At 31.9% G+C, this 25,151-nt stretch overlaps 1 protein-coding gene and 1 long non-coding RNA gene across 5 annotated transcripts in view; both read right to left on the bottom strand.

The window, feature by feature from the left end:
* The window catches only part of LOC148228653 (uncharacterized), a 278,757-nt gene that overhangs the window by 6,036 nt on the left and 247,570 nt on the right, over positions 1-25,151 (bottom strand). For all 4 annotated transcript variants that reach the window (XM_088199014.1, XM_088199016.1, XM_088199012.1 and 1 more), the window contains 8 exons: positions 18,534-18,735; positions 5,917-6,174; positions 5,599-5,847; positions 1,581-1,840; positions 1,366-1,510; positions 1,152-1,292; positions 185-342; positions 48-118 (listed from right to left, as the gene is read on the bottom strand). In XM_088199014.1, the coding sequence (XP_088055140.1) occupies positions 48-118; positions 185-342; positions 1,152-1,292; positions 1,366-1,510; positions 1,581-1,840; positions 5,599-5,847; positions 5,917-6,174; positions 18,534-18,735 (1,484 nt within the window). The remainder of the gene's footprint in view (positions 1-47; positions 119-184; positions 343-1,151; positions 1,293-1,365; positions 1,511-1,580; positions 1,841-5,598; positions 5,848-5,916; positions 6,175-18,533; positions 18,736-25,151) is intronic.
* LOC148228654 (uncharacterized) lies at positions 8,890-15,248 on the bottom strand. Its single transcript, XR_015811543.1, has 2 exons — positions 10,089-15,248; positions 8,890-9,200 (listed from the first exon to the last, which is right to left on the bottom strand). It is a non-coding gene; the product is annotated as an uncharacterized LOC148228654 (long non-coding RNA).

Here is a 25,151-nt window from a genome sequence, read left to right as displayed (position 1 = left end):
AATTTACACAAATACTATTATATATCACATCATCTTGATATTCAAACCTATATCATCAGTCATTGGTTCCCTTTCTTGATCAACTTCAAGTTCTTTACCAGTAGCAAGTCGATAATATCTGAAATTGAGATTTAAAATTATTTATGAATTTTTAAACCTATTTTTATAATATGAATGTACATACCCAGCTAAAACCAATGCTAATTCTGATCCGTCCCTGTCTTCCATATTAAATGTTAAAACTCTATCTCTTTGAAGAAAAACGGTAACATTATAAGACAATTCGTCCTCCCGCATTAGCCTAACAGCACCCAAATCTTCCAAACTTGATATTAACGTAGGCTGAAATAACAGTTATAAAAATGAATATAAAATGTTTTTATAGCTTTAAAATAAAACATAGGGCCATATCCAGGTGAGTAAGCAAAGACCCATAACAAACGATATCCGTCACAAATGATTATATACTTTAACTGATTTTGCATAGTTACACTTTAAGACCCTGCTTAAGACATTTTTGTTCTCCAGCTTCTAATAAGTCACCCTACCACATCCCCCGGCACAAATGTGAATTATATTTTATTTCATCCATCCCAAATTTAGCTCAGTAGCACTCTAGGACCCAGATAAATATAGTCGCTTCACCCCACTAACCTTCCCTTAATGGAACGGTTTTACACAAGGTATTTCGTTTGTTCAATTCTCACTATTTATCTATATTAAGAGTTGCAAAGATTGAAAAATTTAAATTATCCTTGCTTTAAGTTTCTCTATTCTCAAATAGTGAAAGGTGTAACTGAAGATAGAAACGTTTTGCTTTTTCATTTTCAGCAGCTTATTCTTTTCCTTTGAATGTAGTCGTTCTTTCACTAAGAATTTGGTGAACTTTCCGTATAAATTTTAAAGTGATATTATTCATAACTAAGTTTGTTTAAAACTTCCTCGGTATACTAACGACACTATGTTATTATTTTAATCATACTCTGCATGTCAAGAGACTCGAACCTCTATAATCCCAATAAGGTACTAATCCAAAATAATATATTTTTAGTTGTGACTCTACTGTATATATGTAGTAAACAACTTATAATTATTTTAAAAAAACTTGCACAAGGCAACAAAATGCTAGATACAACACTGATGAAACATACCACTGAATTTCTTATCCCAGCTATCTGACTAAGTCCAAACCTTGGACTGACTAGTAAAACTCTCTCGGGTTGATTGCTACTGAAGCATTTAGCACCATAGCTCGGCAAACTTGAAATTATGTCTAAATAATGAAGTTTAGCCTAAAAAAACAATTTTTATTTAGTTTAAAATACATATTATTAATAAAAATAAATAAAAGTATTTTTATTAAACCTGTAGTTGTGATAAGTGTTTTTGTTGATTTCCAGTCATTTGTGCGTTCAGCTTTATAAAATGTCCTATGAGCCTTCTGAGTTCTTTGCGTTTCATACTCTCTAATAAACCACATGGTATAAATCTTTCTAATCCGAATTCACGTCTGAAATGTAATAAGAACAAACTCTTATTGATGGTTAATCATAAAATAAAAATTTAAGAAATATACGTACTCAACAGCCTTAACAGTTAATTTGGCAGGCGACATGTTGTGTGCTAGAGCGTGCTGATGCATATGTAACGCCGCAAGTCTTAAAGCTACATCAGCCTGTAATTCTGGTGCGAATCTCTCTTGTGCTACATCGTTACAACACTGCATGTACAAATAGTCCATTGAGTTCAGATCCTTCTGTGCTAACTCGGCAGCCGACGTTGGTACAAAAGACACTCTAAATAGGCAACGCAATTTATGGGCTCCCGGCCGTGAAGCTATCTGCAAGTCAACATAAGATTTAAACACATGTCTATTACTTTTAGGTGTATATGAGTTTTAATCTTCTTTTTCAGTGACAATTGTTGACATTTCACTAATTCCTTTATAATAATTTATTGTACAAAATATATAATTTACTGAATATATGTACAGAAAAATGTAGGTGTCAGTATCGGGCGACGAGATTGAATTGGCAAATCGTGTGCTTGGTATGTGGTTCATGTCCCTCTAATGATTGCCAGTGATTAGTAATGTTAACAAGTGTTACGTTAGGATATGAGGCATATGAGAGACAATGGCGTTCAAGTTTAGCTCCACCTCCATATTGCCTCTTTAATGGTAGCTGGTTTCAAGGTTCCAGGTTTGGCGACCATTCGATAATTACAGAAAATAATTCGAACAATCCTTATTAAATGTGAGGTCATTAATACTTTTTTTAAGATGTGTTTCGAATGTTTATGAAGGAAAGATTAAGAAGTTTTTGTGATAATTGAAGGCTTTCGAAAGTCTACGTGTATATTGTGCAATTCTATATGTTCTACTAATTTCTAATGTTACTTAAGCAAACCAGGTAATATTATTAAGGCAAATCATTGTCATTTTGCTGATAATGGTGTCAAAGAAGCTCATAGAAGTGTCTCATATTTCTTACAAGGAAGAAAGAGCTGTTTAATCTATTCTTTATATTTTTAACTATGAAAAGTTTTGTATGATATATTGCACATCAGTATTCTAGTAACAGCTTCGTTAATTATTTGCTCTATTTATGATCTCCAAAAAATTCGGAGTCGTACAAGAGTACATGGCAAATGTAGTAAATAAGTATTATGATTCCTTAGAGGCATAAACAGTGGATGCGACTGAAAACTATGACCACCTTCCGGAGCCCACATTTGGAGCTGCTCAAGCACCGAAGGGTTGTCAAATATGCCTTTGAGTAATTTCTAAAAATGTTCTAACTATATAAACACTTCTGTGAGTTGACAACGAAACGTATCCCAGCGCTCCCAAAATGAAAGCACTGGGAAACAAGAACGGATAGTATCTGTATTCCTTCAAGTATAAATACCGAAAGAATTTACGCTGTACTTTTTGTATTCGTAATTTATTACATTGACTCATTATGCCTGAAATCCATATAATAGAGCCAACTTCTAATATGCTGAAGACTAGGGCATCATTAAGAGGGCCCAATATTGAAGTATTACTGAAGTTGTGTGGATTTCTTGAGATAAAACCGAGCCTCTTTTTTGATCTGCTGTGATTCTCTGCAATGTACAAGCTGAATTTCCAGTGTTTTTCGAAAGTCACACTAGATCCTTATTAAAAGAGGGCCTGTCTAGATATATCCGCCGAGATGGTAGGAATATTCCACTGGCATTGAGAATCTTGAAAATAAAATTGTGTGACATATCTTTACAGTGAAAGGCAATCGGTTATAGCAAGAATTGAGATCCTCCTGCAGGTCGAGGAAATCCAAAATCAACTGCACTCTCTTGAAAATTTTCAAGTCTTCCGCATATAATTTTTTATTTTTTAGATTAAATTAAGACCATCGTGGCCTAACAGGTTACCCCAATGCGCCACGATGGTCGTAAACAAAATTTAAATTTATAAAACATAAAAAAACGTATATATACATAAATATAACAATACTTAAACATAACAAAAAGTTATAAAATATTAAAATTAAATGATATAAACTGGATCAGATCCTCGTAGCTAACATTAAATAAGTCAATATGTAATGCCAGTGTATTAAGGAGCCGGATGGACACAGCTATAGGCGAGTCGGCAAGTGCGGATGTCCTAGCCCTAACGGCCATCAAAAGAGGTCTCGATCGTGATTCTCAAAAATGTTCCAGAACCCAAAACTGGAATTCCTCTAGAATAGCTGGATTGTTCACAGCACCTTTTAGTAATTTAAAAAAATGCTTAGCGACCTTCAGCTTTCTGCGAGAACTCAGCGAATCATATCGCAACGCTCCTAAAAGAAAGGCGCTGGGATATAAGTACGGATAATAACCAAATGTGCTTTTGTAAAGGTATCTTAAATACCTTTTTTGAATTTTTTCCACTAAAAGGGAATATTTGGCTATTCGGGGATTCCAAATTATAGATCCCGATTCAAGAATGCTACGAACTAAGGTGTCATAGAGGATGCGAATAACTGACGGATCGTCAAAGTGAAAGGCATTCCTCATAACAAAGCCGAGCATCTTGGAAGATTTATCACAGACGTCGTGTATGTGTAGAGAGAACCTCCATTTGCTCTCGAAAGTGATTCCGAGATCTTTAGTGGAAGTTTCTCTAGTCAAAATGTTACCACCGAGATGGTAGAAATAAGCTGATGGGGAACGGGATCGAGAAAATGACACAGTATGGCACTTTCCGACATTAAAGGGCAGACGGTTAATGGAAGCCCATCTCCACGGAGAGTCTAAATCACTTTGTAGAGAGAAGGAGTCCACAACAGATCGAATGCATTTATATAATTTTAAATCATCTGCGTACAGAAGAAAACTTGAATTTTTAATTGCTGTATTTATGTCATTAATAAATAACACAAAAAGCAGAGGTCCCAGATTGGATTCTTGAGGAACCCCCGAAGGGGTAAAATATTCTTTTGACAATCGTCCACCATAGGTTACAAACTGTCTACGATTGCTTAAATAACTCGAGAATAACCGAGTTAAATTATCTGAGCAACCGAGGTTCGACAATCTATTTAATAATAACCTATGACAAACTTTGTCAAAGGCTTTCTCAAAATCTGTATACACGACGTCTACTTGAATTCCCGCATCGAAAGAAGTTGTCACCGTTTTGGTGAACGACAGAAGGTTAGTAACAGTGGAACGGGGAATAATAAAAGAATTGAATGGTTTATTGCTGTTTCGATCTCATTAATGCACAATAGAAGCAGCAATGGACCCAAGTTGGATCCTTGCGGTACTCCAGTAGAGGTTTAATATCGTTCTGAAACTGAATTTTTATACTTGAGGAACTGATATCTTTGTTCCAGTAATTTGAGAATAGGTTTATGAGACTTTTAGAAAACCAGAAATTAGATAACTTTTTCAAGAGTATCTCAAAACAAAGTTAGAAAAAACCATCAAGTTAGTGACAATGGATCGAGATTGACGGAAACCATGTTGCTGCTTGAGAAGCATACACCTGCAATGATTAAAAATGTATTTATGTAATATAATTTAAAATAATTTTGCAGGTGCAAAAAAAAAGCTATTGTTCAATTATGAATGTGAGACTTGTCACTCTTTTTATGAATCGGGGTGATCTTAAAGCATTTACAAAACTCTAGAAAACAGAATGATCTCAAAATTAAATTAAATATAAACCGAAGAGGGTTCACAGTATCAGACCTGCAACCTTTCATAATGTAGTCTGAGATAAAATCTAGTCTTGAAGAAAAAATGGACTTTAGCTTGCTAAATATATACAATATATCTTTGTCCTTGGGAGTGAGACAGATTTTTTTTAATAATGCGCGTCTTTAATTGAAGCTTTACATATGTAGCTTTAGATAGTCACCATGATATAGATTGTAATAAACCTAAATTTGAGTCGGTTTATTTCCAACTTAACGGTCCTGTTGTAAACTATATTATATTATAGCATAGCTTTCAATTATTAGATTTGACTATGTAGCTTAAGCTGTTTTTTTGTTAATTGCGCCACGATTATGATTTCAGGTCGAAAGAGTAAGACTAAAACTCATGTATAAATCAATAACATACCCTGACTAGTGTTTCTTTCGGATCCAATAACGTCAGTTTGTTCCGTCTAAGACTTTTTACATGCTCGACGACCAAACTGAAGTGTTCTCCGGCCGATAGACACAACTTATCTTTCAAACTGGTCACAACGTCGTGGACTGTTGTGGTAGAATCATATTTGAACGATTTAGTCTGACCGTTTTCTAGGAATACTTTCAGCACGTTGGCCATTGGTGGTAGACAAAGATCGCCGAGAGAGAATGCTGATGGCTGTAACATATTTAATAGCTATTAGTGTATCTGAAATTATTCATGTCAATGAGATTGTATTGTTCTTACAGGGAATAAAGGTGCTCCATTGACGCAGACGCTATCGGCAAAACGAACCCTAGGAGGTCTGGGTCTCGCACGTAGTCTTTCACGGGCGGCTCTTGTCAATAACGCTGATCTTCGACCTGGTGCACCTCCAGCAGCTGGTTGACGAACTTGCAGGGTCACTGTATGTGCGCAAGCACGTACTAGCTTTATAACGTGTTCACGAGCAGCCAATTCGACTTCTTCGCCATTGACTTTCAAGATTTGATCGCCAGGTTCGAGCTGAAAAAATAAAAATATTTTTTTTAGTAATATTTTATTAACATACAATAGTCTTAAACTAAGTTTTTTTACTAGTTACTGTAAATTAGAACAATGATATAATATAAATATAATTTAAAGGAAAAATCATGGAGTTATATTAATGTTATAATAATTATCAACCTGTTGCAAATTAAACGAAGAGTGCATAAAAGTAAAATTAGGCTAAATAATACAATATGTATTTGGACTAAAATGAGTCATTTATTTTTTATATTAATTTTATGATAAAATTCGATTTTATTATAAGAAATGAAACTTGATACATTCAGAGAACATGAACTATAACGATAACATTACACCGCCAATTATAATCATTATGTGTATGTAATCTGACTTTCAGGTATATATTTTTTATTTTATTTTTGCGCTTAGATATTGTACGAGTTAGTAAAAATACAAAGTTTTAATAATATTTCGTAATATAAATACCTTATTATTTTTATATATGCTTCTTGACATTGATCATAAATTTTATTGATTGATATGTTTTAAATTAATCAAGTGACAAATTATGTTTTTTTCATAAACTATTTTCTTTCATCAATGTCACACCATCTACATTAAATTAATGACACCATTTTATATATTCATAAACAGATTTATTCAAGCAACAATGTATCATATTTTAGAACATAAGAAACGGATCAATAAACGTACATAAGACGGTCATTTTAAATAGGCATTGCTGCGACTGAGGTAAACTCTGCCATTTCACGCGGATCCTAGCAGAAACAGTAGTGTTGATAAACGAGTAAAAAATCAATATAATAAAAATAACTTAAAATGTGATGGTTACCAGTTTTGTCTATTAATGATTAGAACAATCTAGTCTACAGTAGTTATCGGAATATTCGTAACATGTATTAAAAATAATACAACTTATGTGCATATGCGATAACTTACATTTATACTTTAAGCGGGTATTACGCGAACGAAACGAGCGTTTTATCTAATACCCGCATTTTCCTTTTAAATAATTATCACGAACAGGGCAAAGCATAAAGCAATTGGAGAAAAGCGGCGAAACCATTCTCGAAACGGTTGTTTGGGATAGGCATATTCACGCACGGTTTGCTAAAACATTACACATCAGCAAGATAACATGTGGGCACTTAAGAGGTAAAGTATGAGAGATGTGATTTATTCAGTTAATAAATTAATTAGTTTAGGTCCGGCTGACATTCTAATTTAAAAAAAATATGGTTTGATGACATTTCCTGATATTTGATTTTATGTTCGGTAATTTTTAATACTACAGAAAAAATAAAGTTTCAGACGAAAGGTAATTTTGTGTAATATTATATTATTATATAAGACTTATTGTATAAGTTCCATAAAAGATTAAACGATATAAACATGCTTTGTCATAATACATTACCAAAAGTCTGGCTCAAACTATCGTAAAGCATTTTACAATCGACGCAAGCAGCTTAAACTTACTGATAATTTAATTACAATGAAAAGTTTATGTTATATGGAAAGCTTAGAAGAATATCAATATTTAAATAATAACAATTAATTTGAGTGGATTTTAATTTTTATACATGAATCTAAATTTAGAACAAGTATTTATTTACTATTATTTTTTTTAAATATACGATATTTCCCAATGTCAAATATCTAATATCTGAAAAAAAGCTTGAATATATATATTTTTTATATTATTTTTAATGTCCCCGGACTCTTCGTAAAAATTGAATCAATTATCAATTAAGTAGTTAGCATGTTTTTATTAATTATATTGAATGGAAAGAAATATTGTTTAATTCTTATTTAGATATTTAAGATCCTTACATAGCTTATCAACTGTTCTTCTATAATTTATATTAAGCAATAATGGTATTTCTCAGTATTAGCCTGGATAATCGAGAGTATACTGTATATTCACATATTGAATATATGAATGTAGTGAATAATAGTGATCTAAAATAATTCGAGAAAGCATTAGAAAGCTCACCAACTTTGCCTTAAACCCTTAAATGTAAATAAGTGGCAATAATTCGCGGAAAAATCGCGTTCCAGCACTTATTATTGGGTCTGTTTAGGCTTTTACACTCACACACGAAGTGTAAATTATACTCCATCGAAATAACGAGGGCCATTTGCCGAAACACGAGATATTTTTCACCGACAGACCGTTCCGGATCCCCGAGGAGGGCAATTGTGAAAAATGGCCGCCGGTGATGCGATCGTCTCTCTCCCCATCCATTTTCATGAGGTCGAGGACCAGAGAAACGGAGAGGAAATCTAGAACGCGAAATCCTCCTCTATCATCCGCAAGTCTAATGGATGCGTGTCGGCATAATGATTTTCACGCGAGAAGTTTTCCATTAGCTTGTGTGTTCCAACGGGTACTCAATGATATACGGTTGTTTCAATGTAGTGATAATTTCCTTTAAGCGAACTACATTTATATAAAGAAGATTTAAGGCCTCTGAGTTGGTTTTCTCTTTTATTCATTATTTAGTTTTAAAAGCATACAATGTTATAAAAAATAAAAATGTAATCGAAATTATATTTTATAACAAAATAAATTACTCATTACCATAAGAAAGTAAAACAAAAAACTATTAATAAACCAGTTGGTACTTTTTATACAACTTAAGGTTTCGTAAATTCATTCTCAACACAAGTTTATCATATTTTCTCTGTCCTGGCCTTAGATTCAGGTGGTTTATTTTTTGTTAAGAAAAAGTTTTTTGTTGTTTAATATGTTGTGCAACACTTGAGAATTGTTGTCGGTAGACTGCAAATGTATCTGAAGTGGGTTTGCTCTGGATTTCGGACGTCGAGCTGAATCAGCGGATGCGAAGAGAGAAGCGGTGGCTTCGTCTGAAGTTAAATCGGCCCCTCTTGATTGCAGTTCAAGTTAAAGAACTCTTGAAGATTCAATGCCTTGAGCTAAGTGTAAATAGCGGAAGTGTCAGAAAAAATCTCCGAGAGGAAATCCTCGGACGAAATGAGGGTAAATCCTTATGTCTGCACTACACTTTCGGAAGTTGTCCGAAACGAAGTTACAACTGAAGTCGGCCTAAATCTACGACTTCGAGTAAGCGACCACACTGTCGCAAATTTCATATGACGTCCAGACGGCGGCTTCTGTCACGTACAGCCGGCATATTTTCGCGCGATCGAAAAAAGTGTCAAATAATCGCACTTTTTAAATTTTCATATTATTAAAATTATGCTACTGATAATTATAAAAGTTTGTGTGGGTACTCGCCAATACAATATCAGTGAAAACTTTTCGGTCGTAAATATTTAATTTGTGCAAAATCTTTGTCGGCTTTTGCAAAATGCCATAAGGCATAAAAATTATACTTCAGAATACGAACACCACATCTGTGACTATCCTAAAATTTGTCTCAATCGATTTTAAATAAAAATTCGTTATGGTGTGACATTTATATAAACCGATCTAGGATAAAACATAAGGATATTCGAAACTATTTTTTTTAATAAAATCAAGTACCACTAAATATTTTTTAATTATTTGATTTTATATGAAAAAAATATAAGAACGATATCTGCTAGAAGAATATACTATCAAAAATATAATTAATCCCTTTTGGTGCCCTAAAATATTCAAAGATGTCAGTAAGAGTCTGTAGAAGTCCTCGATAAGCATGTGGTAATATAACTTGACCACGTGATCACGATGCAGCTATATTTAAGGACCAAAATTAAAGTTTCACAGAATCACAGTTTTTAAAATTGTCTCTGGCATGACTACTAAAAATGACGGTTTGCGAACAAGGGTCGACAAACTACGACCCGCAAGCTAATAATAGATTTTTTTTATTCATAAATATAAGCAATGTACTATAAGGTGATTTAACCGTGTGTGGTGCTCCTATTGCTTCGCATTCCACTGTGACGTTACGCAGTTATACGACAGTATTATGTGTCTCGTGTAACGCTTTTTAAAAAAGTGACTAGTGGACTTCGATTATCGTGCTTTTATAAAGCAGAGTAGAGAGTAAATTATTTTGTTATCAAATTAGATGACAAAGTACTAATATTTTTATGGTGCGATGATATTATGTATGTAATAAAAGAATACAATAAATATAAGTTCGTCAATATCAGACTATGCACTCAAAACGATATTCCCAATTTGTAGAAAAGCAACGATGAGAAGTATAAAATGTATATTTTTTTCAAAAAGCGTTTTTTGGCAAAAATAAAATAAATACACTGAAGCTGTATTTTAAATCTGTTTATGAGTAACTAATTTATCAACTAATAAAATAAAGCTATTTTACAATTGGGAATTCATAAACTCGTGTATGATTGTTAGTCTTATTTTACTAATCAGTAAGAACAGTTGCTAGATATGTTAAGCACATTGTGCGTAACATCAATAGCCAATTTAATAGCAAAGCAAATTATTTAGAAATATATTTTTTAGTTTCACCTGATTTACATTTTTTTTACTCTTAACGCTTTTGCTGAATCCAGTTTTTTCCAAGACGCCCTATGTTAAATTATAACAATTGCACTTTGCAAAATAGCAGATATTTTCTTTAATTAAAGGGTTATAGTAATAGAAAGTAAACATTTTTAGAGGCTTATGCAAACAGTGAGTTATTGGTATTCACTATATTGAATTGAAAATGGAAATTATAATTTTATAATAGTGGCGCCATGTCGCACACTTTAGGAACCACTGGCCTTACATACACTGCTTATTTTCTGCTGTTTATTCAATGAGTCAATTCGTTTTTTTTAAGCTCACCCGTCGCGTCCGTTCCAGCTTTTTACAAAAACAGTGCCGACTCCTGGTATAAACAGTAAAATAATTATAAAACCCAAGGGCGAATTTTATTAGCTTATAATAAAAACGTTAGTGATTTTTATTTTGATAACAGAATATTTTATTGTTGTTAATGTATTTTTAAACATAAAAAACGAGCCCTCTTTTTGTTATGTTACACAATATTTGACCAAAACGTGAATTGCACAGTAAAAAAATATTATAATTCGCAGATAAAAAGCTCTTGAAAGCGCAATAAAATCGCGCATACTCAGCTTTATTATCTTCGCCTTTGCCGCACACGTCCTTTAAGCGAAATTTATTTATCGAACAAAAAAAAATAATTGCGAAAATTTTGCCCACGCACAAGTTGCAAAGTAAATCTTCCAGCTTTGTAAAATGCGAATGGCATTTTGTGCGGTGCAAAAAAGTCGAGTCACAATGGAGATATGAGTTGAGCTTCAAAAGATCAGTTTCCTCTCCCCCGTTGCAAAAGTGTATTTTTCGTAATAATAATTTTGTAAAAAAAATCCTCTTATAAAGTTTTTTTTCACCTGAGCGCGATAAAATCTAAACGCCCGTAGGAAAATGGAAAATTTCATTTCGCCGATCAAATCTTCAGCGCCAAGTACACATTTTATGATTTCAACCCTGCGTAGAGAGCAGTACTCTTTTCGCGCTTTTACGACCCTTTTTTATAATAATTTATTTTAATAGGGGCTCTTTACGACCGCTCGCTAGATGTATGCTACAATAATAAACTTTGGGATTGGCTTGTTGAAAAATGTATATACTGGGGGAAAAAAATAAATTAAAATACAATACAATACAATAAACAAAATAAAAACATAGTGGTGATAACGCAGATATAATATAGATAACAATGGGCAAAACAGTCGAGAGATTATTGGTGGTATTATGTTCGGACCGGACATCGCGCACATTCCTCGCATATAAATCCTGACCGCATAATTTCAATGAAAATTCAAAGTACAGGGTGATCGTAAAGCGTTTATGACGCGGAACGAACGATGTTCATTTTCTTTTTAATATTGCGTAACTGTTGTTTTCTTTTGAGGGCCTTTTATCTATGTTTAATGATACTTTAGATAATTTTCCTATCTATTATTTACGTTATTTACCCTAATAGTATTTTTAAAACATTTTATTTTATAATTATTTTTAATTCGGATAATAACACCAATTGGTAAATTAAACAAAAGCTAGTGTCTAAATAATAAATATTAATCATTAACACTTTAAATCCATATTATTAAGACTATCTGCATAAAATCATCATTTATTGAGTTGGCCCTTAATATTCTAAAGTTTTGATGGTAACTACAGTGCAAAGTTACTTTTTTAATTCATAAACATTTGCCTTTTTACTATGCCTTTATTGTAAATTAAAAAAAATAATATGAAATTAAATTACAAGAGCAACTAAAGCAATAACAGGTACCTTAATTACACATTTGAGCGCTAAGAACAATTTTATACGATTTTTTTAATTTAATGGTTTTAGAAATTATTTTTTTTGTCCTTATTTTGACAACAACTAGAGAAACATTTATCTGTATTTAAATAAGATATTCTCGTGGAATTGTCACGCGATACATCTTTAAAACTACAATTCAACAAAACTGAACTTAAAAATTTTTGGTGACTTCTTACTTCTGATTACCCTGCACTTGAAAATAAAGCACTCCAACATTTGACTTCATTCTGCACAACATATATGTATATGTAAGCAGGCTTTTCCGGTTTTGATATACATTAAATCTACGTATAGAAACAAACTCAAGTAGAAGCGGACCTAAGAAGTAAACTTTCCAACCTCGAGCCCGACATTGCGGTTTATGGTTTCAATGAAACAATACACCCATCGCATTAAGTAAAAAAATTTTGCAAAAAACATTTTATAATAAAAACTATTTTGACCAAAATTTGACCAACTATATAATAATCTGTATCGTTTTTTAATTTTTTTTACTTCTATTTTTATTTTATATCCTGATAAAAATGCTTGCAAGAATATTTATTTAAATAGCCAACGGTACATTTTTATTAATATTTATTAAAACGTAGTATCTATCAGGTGCGTATGGTGAGATACTTTCCCTTTCGCTCGCTCGCGTGTTAAGAGACGAGAGTGAGTGAGAGATAAGGTCGTGCGTTCCGCACGCTCTTATCTTTCACTCAACACGCGAGCGAACGAAAGATAAAGTATCTCACCGTACGCGCCTGGTATCTATGCGATTATTGAGCCAGAAATTAAGTCTCAAAAACCACATAAAATAGTTAAGCTTTGAGTAGCATGTCAGGTTACAACGAATTATTTAAAAATAAATAAAATCGATTCTGGTCTATCATTATCAATCATAATTTCCTTTTTTTTTATGTACTTTCGAATTTTTATATAAGTATAATTTTAATAATATATAACTTTCGTTACTTTAATATACCGGTGAACAAAATATTTTTCAATGAAAGGTTAAAAAAACAGTTGGAATGATTTTTGCCTTCAAATTCCTAAGACATTACCTAATATATAAGCTATTCACTTCACTACCGACCCGAGATTTAAAAGCGTACATCTTGCACAATTAAACAACGGAATAAGGCAATCATTTCTTCTGCTTCAACCGTCAGATTTATTCCAGACCAGTCGTACATTCGAGTCGCCAGGAGCTACTCGAAGATTATGCGTCGCAGAGAAATACGCAAACGCTTTTTTTATATTATATATTATTTATTGCACAGATTTATATGGTCAAAATATCAGCTATTGAAAATTAATAATAATTACAGATTTTGTAATTTAAACTAAAATAAACGCATATGTCAAGCACTAGTATTACACAGTTAATTTATTGATTTCTTATTTAAAATCTAAAAAAATGTTCATATAAAGCTCACGACATTTTTTAAATATCTGGTTTTTAATCATTTAGTAACAATATTCTCTATTCTAATAATTATCAGAAGCAAAATAAGTACAAGAGATTAACTATTGATATCATTTAATCAAGACTTATAGTTTATCTTGATAGTTTTAGTATACATAGAAAACTATGAGCAGCGTTATAATCAAAAATACTTTTAAATATTTTAAACATACTATATCAGGTACTGAGTTTTGCCGGTTACTGCCCAAACAATCGATTTATCGACACTAAACTGTGAAGCGTCAGAGCAGAGTCGAACCGTGACAAACCTGATTTAAACTGCAGTTTAACTAGATTATCTGAAATTTGCCAAAAACACCCTGTTCGCGGATAGAGGAGGCGTCTGTTAGACACCAGGAGTGTATAGGACAGTAGACTGCCATTGCAGCCATTATGCAAATATTTCCCCTAGTCCCTCCCTGTCGTTTCACCATGGAGACTACACTCCGCGTACATATGTAGATACATATACTACGGGATGATATTGCAGACACTCGTGTATGTTTTGTAATCTAATCAAAATTGCAAACTGAGTGCTGTGGCGCTGTCAAGGAAAACGACCTTGCGGAAGTCCGGTGTGATGTATGTGAGCGGGTAGCTCTACATATTGCACTACCATCGAACCCGTTGACACGTCAACGGGTTCTTTATATAAGTCACTAGTGTTGTAAAATACTTTTGTTGAAGCAACGTTGTTGATAAAAGTTCGAATGCAACACGATCAACATACATAGGTTTTACTATTTTTTTCTGAGCCTAAGTTATATATTAAATCGCCATAAAAAAATAATTTAAGAGCGAGATTCCCATTGTCCGGGTTATAGAGTCTGGGGTCTTTATTTGATTAAGAGAAAGTAAAATTGAAGATGGATCTTTCTGTTGCGCTTCATGTGGATGTCAATATGAAGTGTCGAAGTGGAAGTGATTGCTGGTTGCCAGGGTCCCAGTATTTATATTCCTGACCTTTCCATGGTGAATTTTGTGGTCCACCTTTTTTCAGTGAGACGACCAATTATGCATAGAAGGGTGGCGAATTTCTTTGAAATAAATTGCGTTAGCAGATGAGATAGATTACAAGGTGATAAATATTTAATTCTACATACTTTATTGCGCGTACCTTAATCCGTTAAGTGGTCTCCCACGGTATTTCATTTTAAACAAAGAACCAAATTTTTTCTTAAATGCTTAAAGCGGTTTTATCGCGAGTTGAGCTAGCTTTTTTTATTATTATATGCGTTATTCATTCGAATTGTAAATAGGTAGTGTTTCAGTTGATGAACCAGAAAATATTAATTACAAGCATCTCCATAAAATGTGTTTTTATTTACAGAAGTTTCACTAAATTGGTATATTTTTCCAAATATTTACCGTACTCATTAAAATTATGTTAAGTCCTTAAAGCTTATTTTTAAAAAGCTGGAATTGAAAGCTTTTATTTATTTATAGTGTTATTAGTACATTTAGTAATACAGTAATATATTGTAGTTAGAATGATGTTTCATATTTCCAAATTTAACCCAAGCCATACGTAGAATATTTCATCCAGATCCACATCGATTGCCACAGCAATTTGTCCTGAAGCAGTGGCTTTTGAGAAGCTGCGAAAGCGCGAAACGAACGAGCTTTCAACCGTGACTGAGCTCGGGCCATTTGTCTTGACGCCAGAAACCCTTTCTACCGCAGCCGCAAACATTCAAATTAACGCAGTTTTCCGCGGCTCGGCCCTTATTAATAACAGCAATTTTACAGGGCCGCACCGACGCCTGCGGCTTGACCCGGGGCGGCGCGAAAACTATTTGCACGCTAAGCGCGCGCTAATGAAATTTATTAACGGCCCCTTTTTACGATAGGTATCTTCGCAGAAGTGTAATCGTCTCGATTCAACGCGTTTCGGTAATTAAAACTGGCACCCTTGCGGGGGTGTAAATTATATAAACAACCCTTGAAGGTAATTCCAAGATTTCGATTTGATTGGAGCTAGGCCGGAATGGCGTAATTTGTAAGGTACTGAAGTGATAATCCGAAGTTGTCGGTTCGATTTCTATAGAACAGGGGTGGCCTTTGATGAAAGCAAGCTTTATCGTGTATCATTTAGTCGCATAGCGAAATAATAAATTTATAATTAGTCACTGCTATTTATATAATATAATTTAACTAAATATACAGTGTTAGTCTAAATTATATTTATTTATTTATTTAGATTAAATTAAGACCATCGTAACCTCAATGCGTCACGATGATCGAAAACAATAATTGTATTATTTAATACACAAAAAATGTAATTAAAATACTACACAAAAAATAATAAAATAATAGCAAAATTAAATGATACGATATGGACCAAACATTATTAAACAGGTCAATATGTAATGCCAGCGTATTGAAGAATCGGATGGCGAGTCAGCAAGTGCGGATGTTTTAGCCTCAACGGTCAGCAAAAAAGGACGCGATCGTAAATAAAAAATAATATTAATTGTGAAAAGAACCACTTAAAAGTAGAATTTCATATGAAAAAAATTAGATCGCCGCAGATAATTGCTCATAAAAAATTCCGACGTCTCAGGACGACTTAAAATAGAGCTCCGATTCTATTGCCTAATAATCTCATTCAAAATGATCGATCGGCCTCAATAGTTAGCCAATATCTTAACTAACCTGTCGAACTACACAGAAGCCAACACATAACTATGAAGAGTTACACCAGAATAAACTTTTATTGTGCTAGATTATCACTTACAATTAGAAACAATAAGAAACAGCGGTTAAAACTAGATTGTACGATAAATATAATGTACAACTATGTATTTAATCGATTCTCTCTTAGTAGTCATCATCACAATACTTTAACTACCCTACGAAGCACGACATATATATCTTGCTAAATATTGAAATTAATTCATTGAATTTCTTATGGTTTTGGTAGATAAACTAATATTATAATATATATTACAATTTTAAAATTATACGTAGCAAAACCTATTTTTACTTATTGTATTCAAGTAAACCATTACGATTAAATGGTATCTTATCGGAAAATGACAGCATTAACCGCATGCGACATCATCAAATTTGTATCGGATAATATCACACACCAAAACCGCCATGCTTTCGGTTTCGACCCATTTAACGTCTAAGCCATAATCTTCTCCCAACCCCGTAAGATTAACGTCGTTTTCGAGTACCTATCCCCATCCCCCAAAACAGGCCGATACTGCGCAACAATTGTGAGTGTCCTGCGTAAGGATAAAAGATTTTTCGCCTGGAATGAAGTCGTAAAACGACCCCTAACGCCGGGTTATCTTTTATCGTAAAATATTGTATTAAGACATATCGGCTATGTGTAAAAAGCAAAACATAATCTCTGATTAGTCACATCATATTTCAGATTGAAAGTAAATATTTCGTAAACTTTATGTCTACCAATGCGATGGTTTAAGGTTTCTAATCCAACTTATGAATCAATTCAATACTGGTTTCGAGTATAGATTGGGTCGGATTTTTACAAATCCACTTTATCTGGGAAATCAAAGTATTATAGTATCAATAAAATATCATTTTAATTTGTAATGTTTATCGTATCCCTTTTTTGTATATAATTTTTATCTGCCTGCATATATTTTATATTAAAATCTAGTTGTATTACCTAACTAACTTATTGCTTATTAAAACAAAATATATATTTTGCACCAATATATATTAAGAGAAACCTTAAAAAAAGTTATTCAAACTCAAAACACAATACGCAGAAGTATATGTTTGAAAAAACACATTAGGCATGCAACTCTTTGATATCTTAAAATGATTACTGCACTTGCAATATGTATTTTTTGCAAGTACTGAAGTAATGAAACTTATTAAAATTTATTGACGAATCAATGCACCCTAAAAAATGTATTATATATGACTATTTAGGAAAAAACTATTCTGGCTCTCTTTTGAGATGGATGAGCAGTAATTTTAAAGCATTGCGTATCAGAGAAAACGCTATTTACAATACGAATATGTAAATATTCTTAAGAATATTATTCAAGCTGCAATCAAATTAAGACGATATAAACTTTTAAATACAGATGTTTTGTTGAAACTATATATATTTGGACCACTCAAAGAGACGAAAGAGGTTTAGGACTAACGAAGTGGTGGACCCCTTAGATAAAAGTTTATCTATGTCCTTTTATACTGTTTCGCTCAATAAATTACAAGATTAAAACTTGATTAACTTTAATGTGCATAATAATTCTACATTATATGGCTATTAATATTTATCTAATCAGATTTTAATTTATACCAATTCAAGATGTGCTAAATATGTTAATAACAAAAAAATAATAGTAAGAAATATTTATGTTACACGGTTTAAACTAAACCTTATGATTCATAATTAGAGTTAAGCTTCTCTCCTACGTAAATCAATTTATATTGTTATATGCAATAGATATTTAACAAACTATAAAACATGTCGCATCTATGGTTTCTACCTCATCTAATACAATACACTTATAGGCCATATTCAAACCTTTCCCATTTAATGATCGCTTTCTTTAAGGCCTTAAAGGGCATGAAATAGCACCATTACGTAATATTTATTGAGCTGTAAAATCGGGGATAAATACCTTTCCGACGCTGGGACCGCCCTCGGTGACGAACCGGACGATGACCGGTTTCTCAGAACCAGCCACAAAACCGAACCCCAACTCCGGATCCCTCTGCAAAGTGACGGTCCTTGGTTCCGGGGTTCTTTCTCCTTCTCCTTCACCTCCGGATCCATCGTGCCTTAAGATCGGCGCTTCGTACGTAGTCGTCTTGTTTAGGTGGCTGAAAAAGTGATTTAATGTAAGAGGGGCATTTGAAAAGTTACATGTTCTTATTATCTAATATGTGTATTTAAAATATTACCATTGTTAATATTTTTTAATTAATGATACATGTGTTAAAAATAATCTTACGACATAAAAATGACAACAATTTGCATTGGTAACAAAAAACGATTTGACTAATAACAAATCATCAGAAAATATCGAGATACAGTAAAAAGTGAAACAAGGTTATATTCATTTTTTTAAACAAGCATTGCTGAATCCAGAGAAAGGGATTAAAATATACTCACTCAGATAGTCGAGAGGGGTTGCAAGCGCTTATTAATAAAATAACAGAAGCCTGTACAAGATACAGTTCAATATTAAACTTGAAAAAATAAAATGTATGAGTGCATATAAGCACAAAACATGTACAAGGAATTCCATTAGAAAATATATACATATATTTGGGATAGACTAAACGAAGACTATGATAACACTAGATATAACCGACATGAGCTTTCTTTGAAGAATGATAATGGTAAGGTGTTTACTGTCTCTTTACATCTTCCTCTATGTCTTGACTACAGAATATTTGGCAGTGGTTTGAAAAGAGCACTGCCAAATTTTAATACAACAATAGTATGACTTTTGCGTTTAAAATAATCTCAGGAGAATAAAATCATTACCGATAACATATCAATTTAATAATTTACCGGAGTTTTTTCGGTCTTATACCAATCACAAATAAATAACGAAATCTTTCGAATAGGTAAGTAAATATTCTGAAATGAAAATTAAAATAAACCAGAAAAAACATAATCGATTATATTATCGATTACATAAAATGGAAATTTTGCGTTTAATACTTGGACTAAAAGCGTAAATTTTGTAACTTTGCTCTAAAGGGCTAGTTGTCATTGCGACCCTTAGACCGATATTTTATAGAAAAAGCTCACTCACCACAAAAAATAAAATCTTAATTAAACCTATCTTAGACCTAAAAAAGAGCTATAAAAATAATATACAATACACCTTTATGTATTTATCTAAAAATATTATAATAGTCTTTAAATTTATACCAAAATGTATATAAAAATATTTATGTATAATTACACTAAGCCACCAATCGTATTTTTCATGGGTTACAATAAAAACAACCCTGAATTTGAATATAAGAAAAAAATATCAAAACACATTATTTTAAAGGATAAAGAACACATTTCAATGTTTCTAGATCTTCAGCTCAATATATAAAAATTAGCACTTAATCCATTGTTTTATTTACTTTATCTTGCGATTTAATTCAAGTTTTTTTGCCTTAAACTATAACCACCAATATTTTATATTGTCGTATTTTATTATATTGTAGTTTATAAAAAAATTGTAAACATAAAAATGGATAAAAGTAGCATGTACTGTATATAGTAGTATGTTTGTAAAATTAATTATCGTATTACATAAACTTTTACATAAAAAATGCGAGATAAATATAACCATTATAATGTTTACCGTCTGAAAATTAAAAAGGCAATGAAAACAAGATAAGATTAGTGACATTCAAAAGTTTACATATATATGTAAGTCAAAAATCAAACATGTCAAAAAAATTACAGTCCAAAAATACACAAAAATTATAATACAAATAAAATGCACGATAAAATATAAAGCCATCTAAAATATTCTTCTTTTTATATAAATATTTGGCTTATATTGATGTTACCGTGGCATTACATTTGTAACCCACAAGTAAATAATATTACTTTTAAATATTTTAAAAATATAAAAAAAGGTTTTTCTAATTTACTTTGTCCTAATCTTTAGGGAAATCTGTAAGTACATATTTATTTTTACGTTTTCAGTTGGTAGAAATAAGTGCCTCATTAATATAAAAACATAAATTAATTAATGTGAATCATATTTATTTTGTTATATTTTCAATCTTTCGTTGTAAAAATCGTAGGCCCAATGCATTACAACGGGGGAAATCTGCACCAATTGGGTAAGTCGATCGGACATAATAAGCACTTACAAGTAAGTATTAATCACCAGAATGAAAGTCTGAGAATCGGTGACATCTATATAATTAATTATAAATTAATATATGTATTATGATTTATATTCAATAGATGTCACTTCACAGCCGTGTTTTTCGGTTTTTATAATAACGCATTTTTATAAATAAAAAGTCAGCAAATAAATGTTATTTCTCTACCCAATCACCATTTATGACTCAATAGCTAGATACAAGCCTGATGGCCAAAGATCGGCCGACAGACCAAAGATTCGATGGTTGTACGATGTGACAAAAGATACCAGTGCAGCTGGAGCCAACAACCGAAGAAACCTGGCGCAGGACTTGAGGAGATGGAGAACATTCTTTGAAGAGGCTTGGATTGTTGGGCCAGTATTGATGACGATAATAATATATTTTATGCTATTTTGCGCACTCATTCATTTTATTACGTTTTTTATATGCTTGAAAAAAGATACCTGCATAAATAATAAAAATATTTAATTAGCTACAAAAAGCGAGCTTTATTAATTTAGATGTGTCCTAAAAATAAAAATATTAGTAAAATAATATGCGTCTTACTGAAATTAAACTCGCGGTTTGTTCCGCCTATGCATATATTATACTACATCAAAGCAGTTATAAATTCATAATAGTCACGTGTATTATTTTTATTAAATATAGAAAAAAATCTATTGAAATTTTAAGCGAAAAATATTATATAGATATCTTCGCGGTGAGATGCACATTTCTTTCGATTTACGTTTATTGCTCCCTTACGCAAGGGTCGGGGTCGGGTCGGATCGCTGTTATTGCCCTTACAAGCCGACATTATGGCCAGACGTACTCTTGCACATGGGCGTCGGAATGGCCCTTTAGTGTGCCTGGCCCTCAACCCAAATCTTTCTTTTGCGGCCCGTACAAACTGATCAATCGGTGTACGTCATCTTCGGCTGTCATGAATTTTTCATGGTTAGAACGTAGGTTGTTTCTTATTATGACCATAGCGCAGAAACTCTAAAAATAAACTGAACCCTCGTATTTTGACTTGTGTTATCTTTATCATCAAAAATAAATAGGTTTTAGGTGGTTTTTTTATGATATGTTGCTATATAAACAAGTATTATATTCGTAAATAAATCAATAAATAAATATAAATAAACCAAGTTTTTTTTAAATATAATAGATTTAAGATCTGCCTATATATATAATTTAATTTTATAAAAAAAATATATAGTGCTATAATATTACATATAGTCTCTGACAAGGTTTGTCATGGGTCATTGTTAAAAAAATAGTCGAACCTCGTTTGCTCGGATGTTTTAACTAAGTTATTTTAGAGGTATTAGAAAGCGTATTTCACCCCTTCGGGGAGTTCCTCAAGGGTCCAACCTGGGCCCTCTGCTTTTTACGTTAATTATTAATGAAATAAATACGGCAGTTGCAAATTCAAGTTTTCTTCTGTATCCAGATAATTTAAAATTGTTTAAATACATTTGGGCTAATGCAGACTCCTTCTTTCTACAGAGTGATTTAAATTGTCTATTGAGATGGACTTATTTTATACTTCTGCCCATTAATGTCGGAAAGTGCCATACAATTTAATTTTCTCGATCCTGTTCGCTATTAATTTATTTCTACGATCTCGATAGGAACATTTTGGCTAAAAAAACTTTCATTAATGATCTCTGAATCACTTTTAAGAGCAAGTAAAGGTTTTCTTAAATAATAAATCTTCTAAAATGAAAATATTTTTAAAAATATGTCATTTCAGTAAAATCATATCGGAATACATTTACCAATGAAAATATTAATTATCTGGCAGTTGCTAGTAAAATGATATGATTTCAACTTTTCTATATGTAGTAATATATATATTTACATACTTATCATTATTTATTTACATCTGATGTATAAATGTTACAGTGAATGTTTATTTTTTGGGAAAGTTATATTTTCACTAGTAAAGTCAAAATACATTTTCACCAGTAGATATGTTTCTACTAACCAAAATATAATTTAACTGATATTAGGTCAAGTCTAAATTACAAAAAGAGAACTTTTATTAGGTCAAGTCCAAAATACAAACTAAGCCAACTCATCTATCAGGGGAAAATAAGCGGAAGAAAAAGTACAGACATCGCATCTCACATATTGTTCTATAGTTTATCTGCATTTCGGGGTAAATCTGTAACAACTGAAAAAGTCAATCAGATATAATGAATAGTTTGAAAAACTTTGGAAATCGATGACATATATATTAACAATTATAAATTATTAAAATATAAGGTCGGCTTTTTTATAATAGCACATTTTTTTATAAATAAAAATTCGAGTGCAGCTGCTAGGGCTCGAACCCGCAACCTCAGAGTTACTAGTATGAGACGTTACGGTGTCCTTAAATATATATATAAAGTGTGTTTTAAAATTAACGCAAGATTTGAATTTGCCGTCATTTGTGCAGTAAATGCTGGCAACCCTGAAAAAAAAATTGACAGCTGAGATTTTATGGTTAATAAAAATGGAGCGTTATACGATACAACAACGTGTTTTCATCATTGAACAATATCTCAAAAATAATGAAAGTTTAACGGCCGCAATTCGAAAATTTAATACAAAATAATGTTTTAAGTTCGTCAACTGCGAAAAGATTAATTGAAAAATTCAGAGAGGCTAGATCAGTTGGAGTCGCTAAGCACACTGGTCGTCCAAAAACAAGCCGTTCAAATGTCAATATCGAAGCAGTGTTGGTGAAAATCCCGGAACATCAACACAAGAATTGCAAATTTCAATAAGCTCTTTACAGCGTGTACTCACAAGATCTGTCTCTATGCTTACAAAATTCAATTAACACAACAACTGAAGCCTAATGACCATGCACAGCGAAGAGAGTACGTTGAATTTAATTTCGTTCGTTAATTTTGGGACACCCTATATATACATATCCTTATTATTTGTCAGATTTTCAATAATTAATAAAGAAGATTTTGTATGCTAATAATATTTTGAATACTACATTGCGTGCTTAAATATGTTAATATCTTGTAAAAAAAAAGTAAGTCTAGTCTTGCATACTTAAATGTGTCTATAGAGTGTTACAGCTAAGAATTATTCCTCGCACAGTCTCATTGATCTAAATTTGCAATGAAAATTGAGGGTAAATTTATTCAGCGTAACGTGTGGTTCGTTAGCGAAAACGCAAACGCTGCAACAACCCTAAAAAAATATGCAAAAAAGTCTGGAAAACGCTCGTTTCAATCGATAAAGCAGCGGCAACAGGCATCACAATGCCCCACTGTTATCCTAAACTGGGCATTTTTTAACAAAACACAGTATATAGTATGTAGATGTAGTATTATACTACTCATCGATCAATCAACGTTAGCGTTTTGTTGAGCTACGGTAACGTTTCCATGCCGGCCGTTATTAGACTGCTCTTGTCGGTGAGTTATTTTACGTTGTTTGTTATTTGGCTACCTACTTTAAATGTTACTCTTATCGGAATATTTTTATAATGATATATATACATATATTGAAGATATATTACATTAACAAGGGTTTAGAAATAAAATATATTGAGTCGAAGTCTTTGAAAGAAATAGGCGCCTTATAAGCTCCAACTCGAAATTGCTTCATTAAAATAAAATATAAGCGTTCTTGAAAGAAATTTTTGCTCAACTGAATGTATTTATATATAAATCTTTTGTTTTTTATTTTTTTATGGGAAATCTTCTTAAACAGCTACAGTGAAAAGTTTAAATCAAGAAGGTTTAAATGTAATTATTAAGAAATTGTAAATACAACACAGTGAGACGAAATATATTGTAGCAATGTTCTATTTTTATTTTTTAGCATTCATAAATTAAAATCGAAGCACTTTAGGTCTACAGAATAATATTTTGTTATAATCGAATTTTTATTCAAGTAATTTAAGCTAGTTTTTTCATATATTTAAAATTCTATTTATGTTATTTTTTAGTATAATAATTAAATAACTAATAAAAATAATTAGTTAATAATTTTTATTATTATTTATTAAAACAAACAATAATAACAAAATAAAAAATATTGTACATAGTACATATATAACTAAATTAAAATTTTAAATAAATTTAACACAGAAATATTTTTGTGAATCTTCGTTATTGCTATCATCATATTCACCTTATGTTTGGTGTGTTGATTTAACTTTAGCAAATGATCCAGTTATAATTTTCATCGTTACATCTATAATTAATTTTTTTCACTAATCGAAACTTGTATTTAGTGTCCCAATTAAACAAAATGATCTCGCAAATGAACAAAATAAATTAATGCTATTTACCTTATTTGCTTTCTATTCCTTGCGATTTTGCCCAAATAAGCGGCTATCTCGATTAATCGGTGGCCCAATTAATCGTAATTGATTGAATATATTGCTA

Source organism: Plectrocnemia conspersa, unplaced genomic scaffold (assembly GCF_051122295.1).
Source record: "Plectrocnemia conspersa isolate PC_06_02 unplaced genomic scaffold, ASM5112229v1 ptg000012l, whole genome shotgun sequence".
Classification (NCBI taxonomy): domain Eukaryota; kingdom Metazoa; phylum Arthropoda; class Insecta; order Trichoptera; family Polycentropodidae; genus Plectrocnemia; species Plectrocnemia conspersa.
This window is presented reverse-complemented; position numbering and strand designations above follow the sequence as displayed.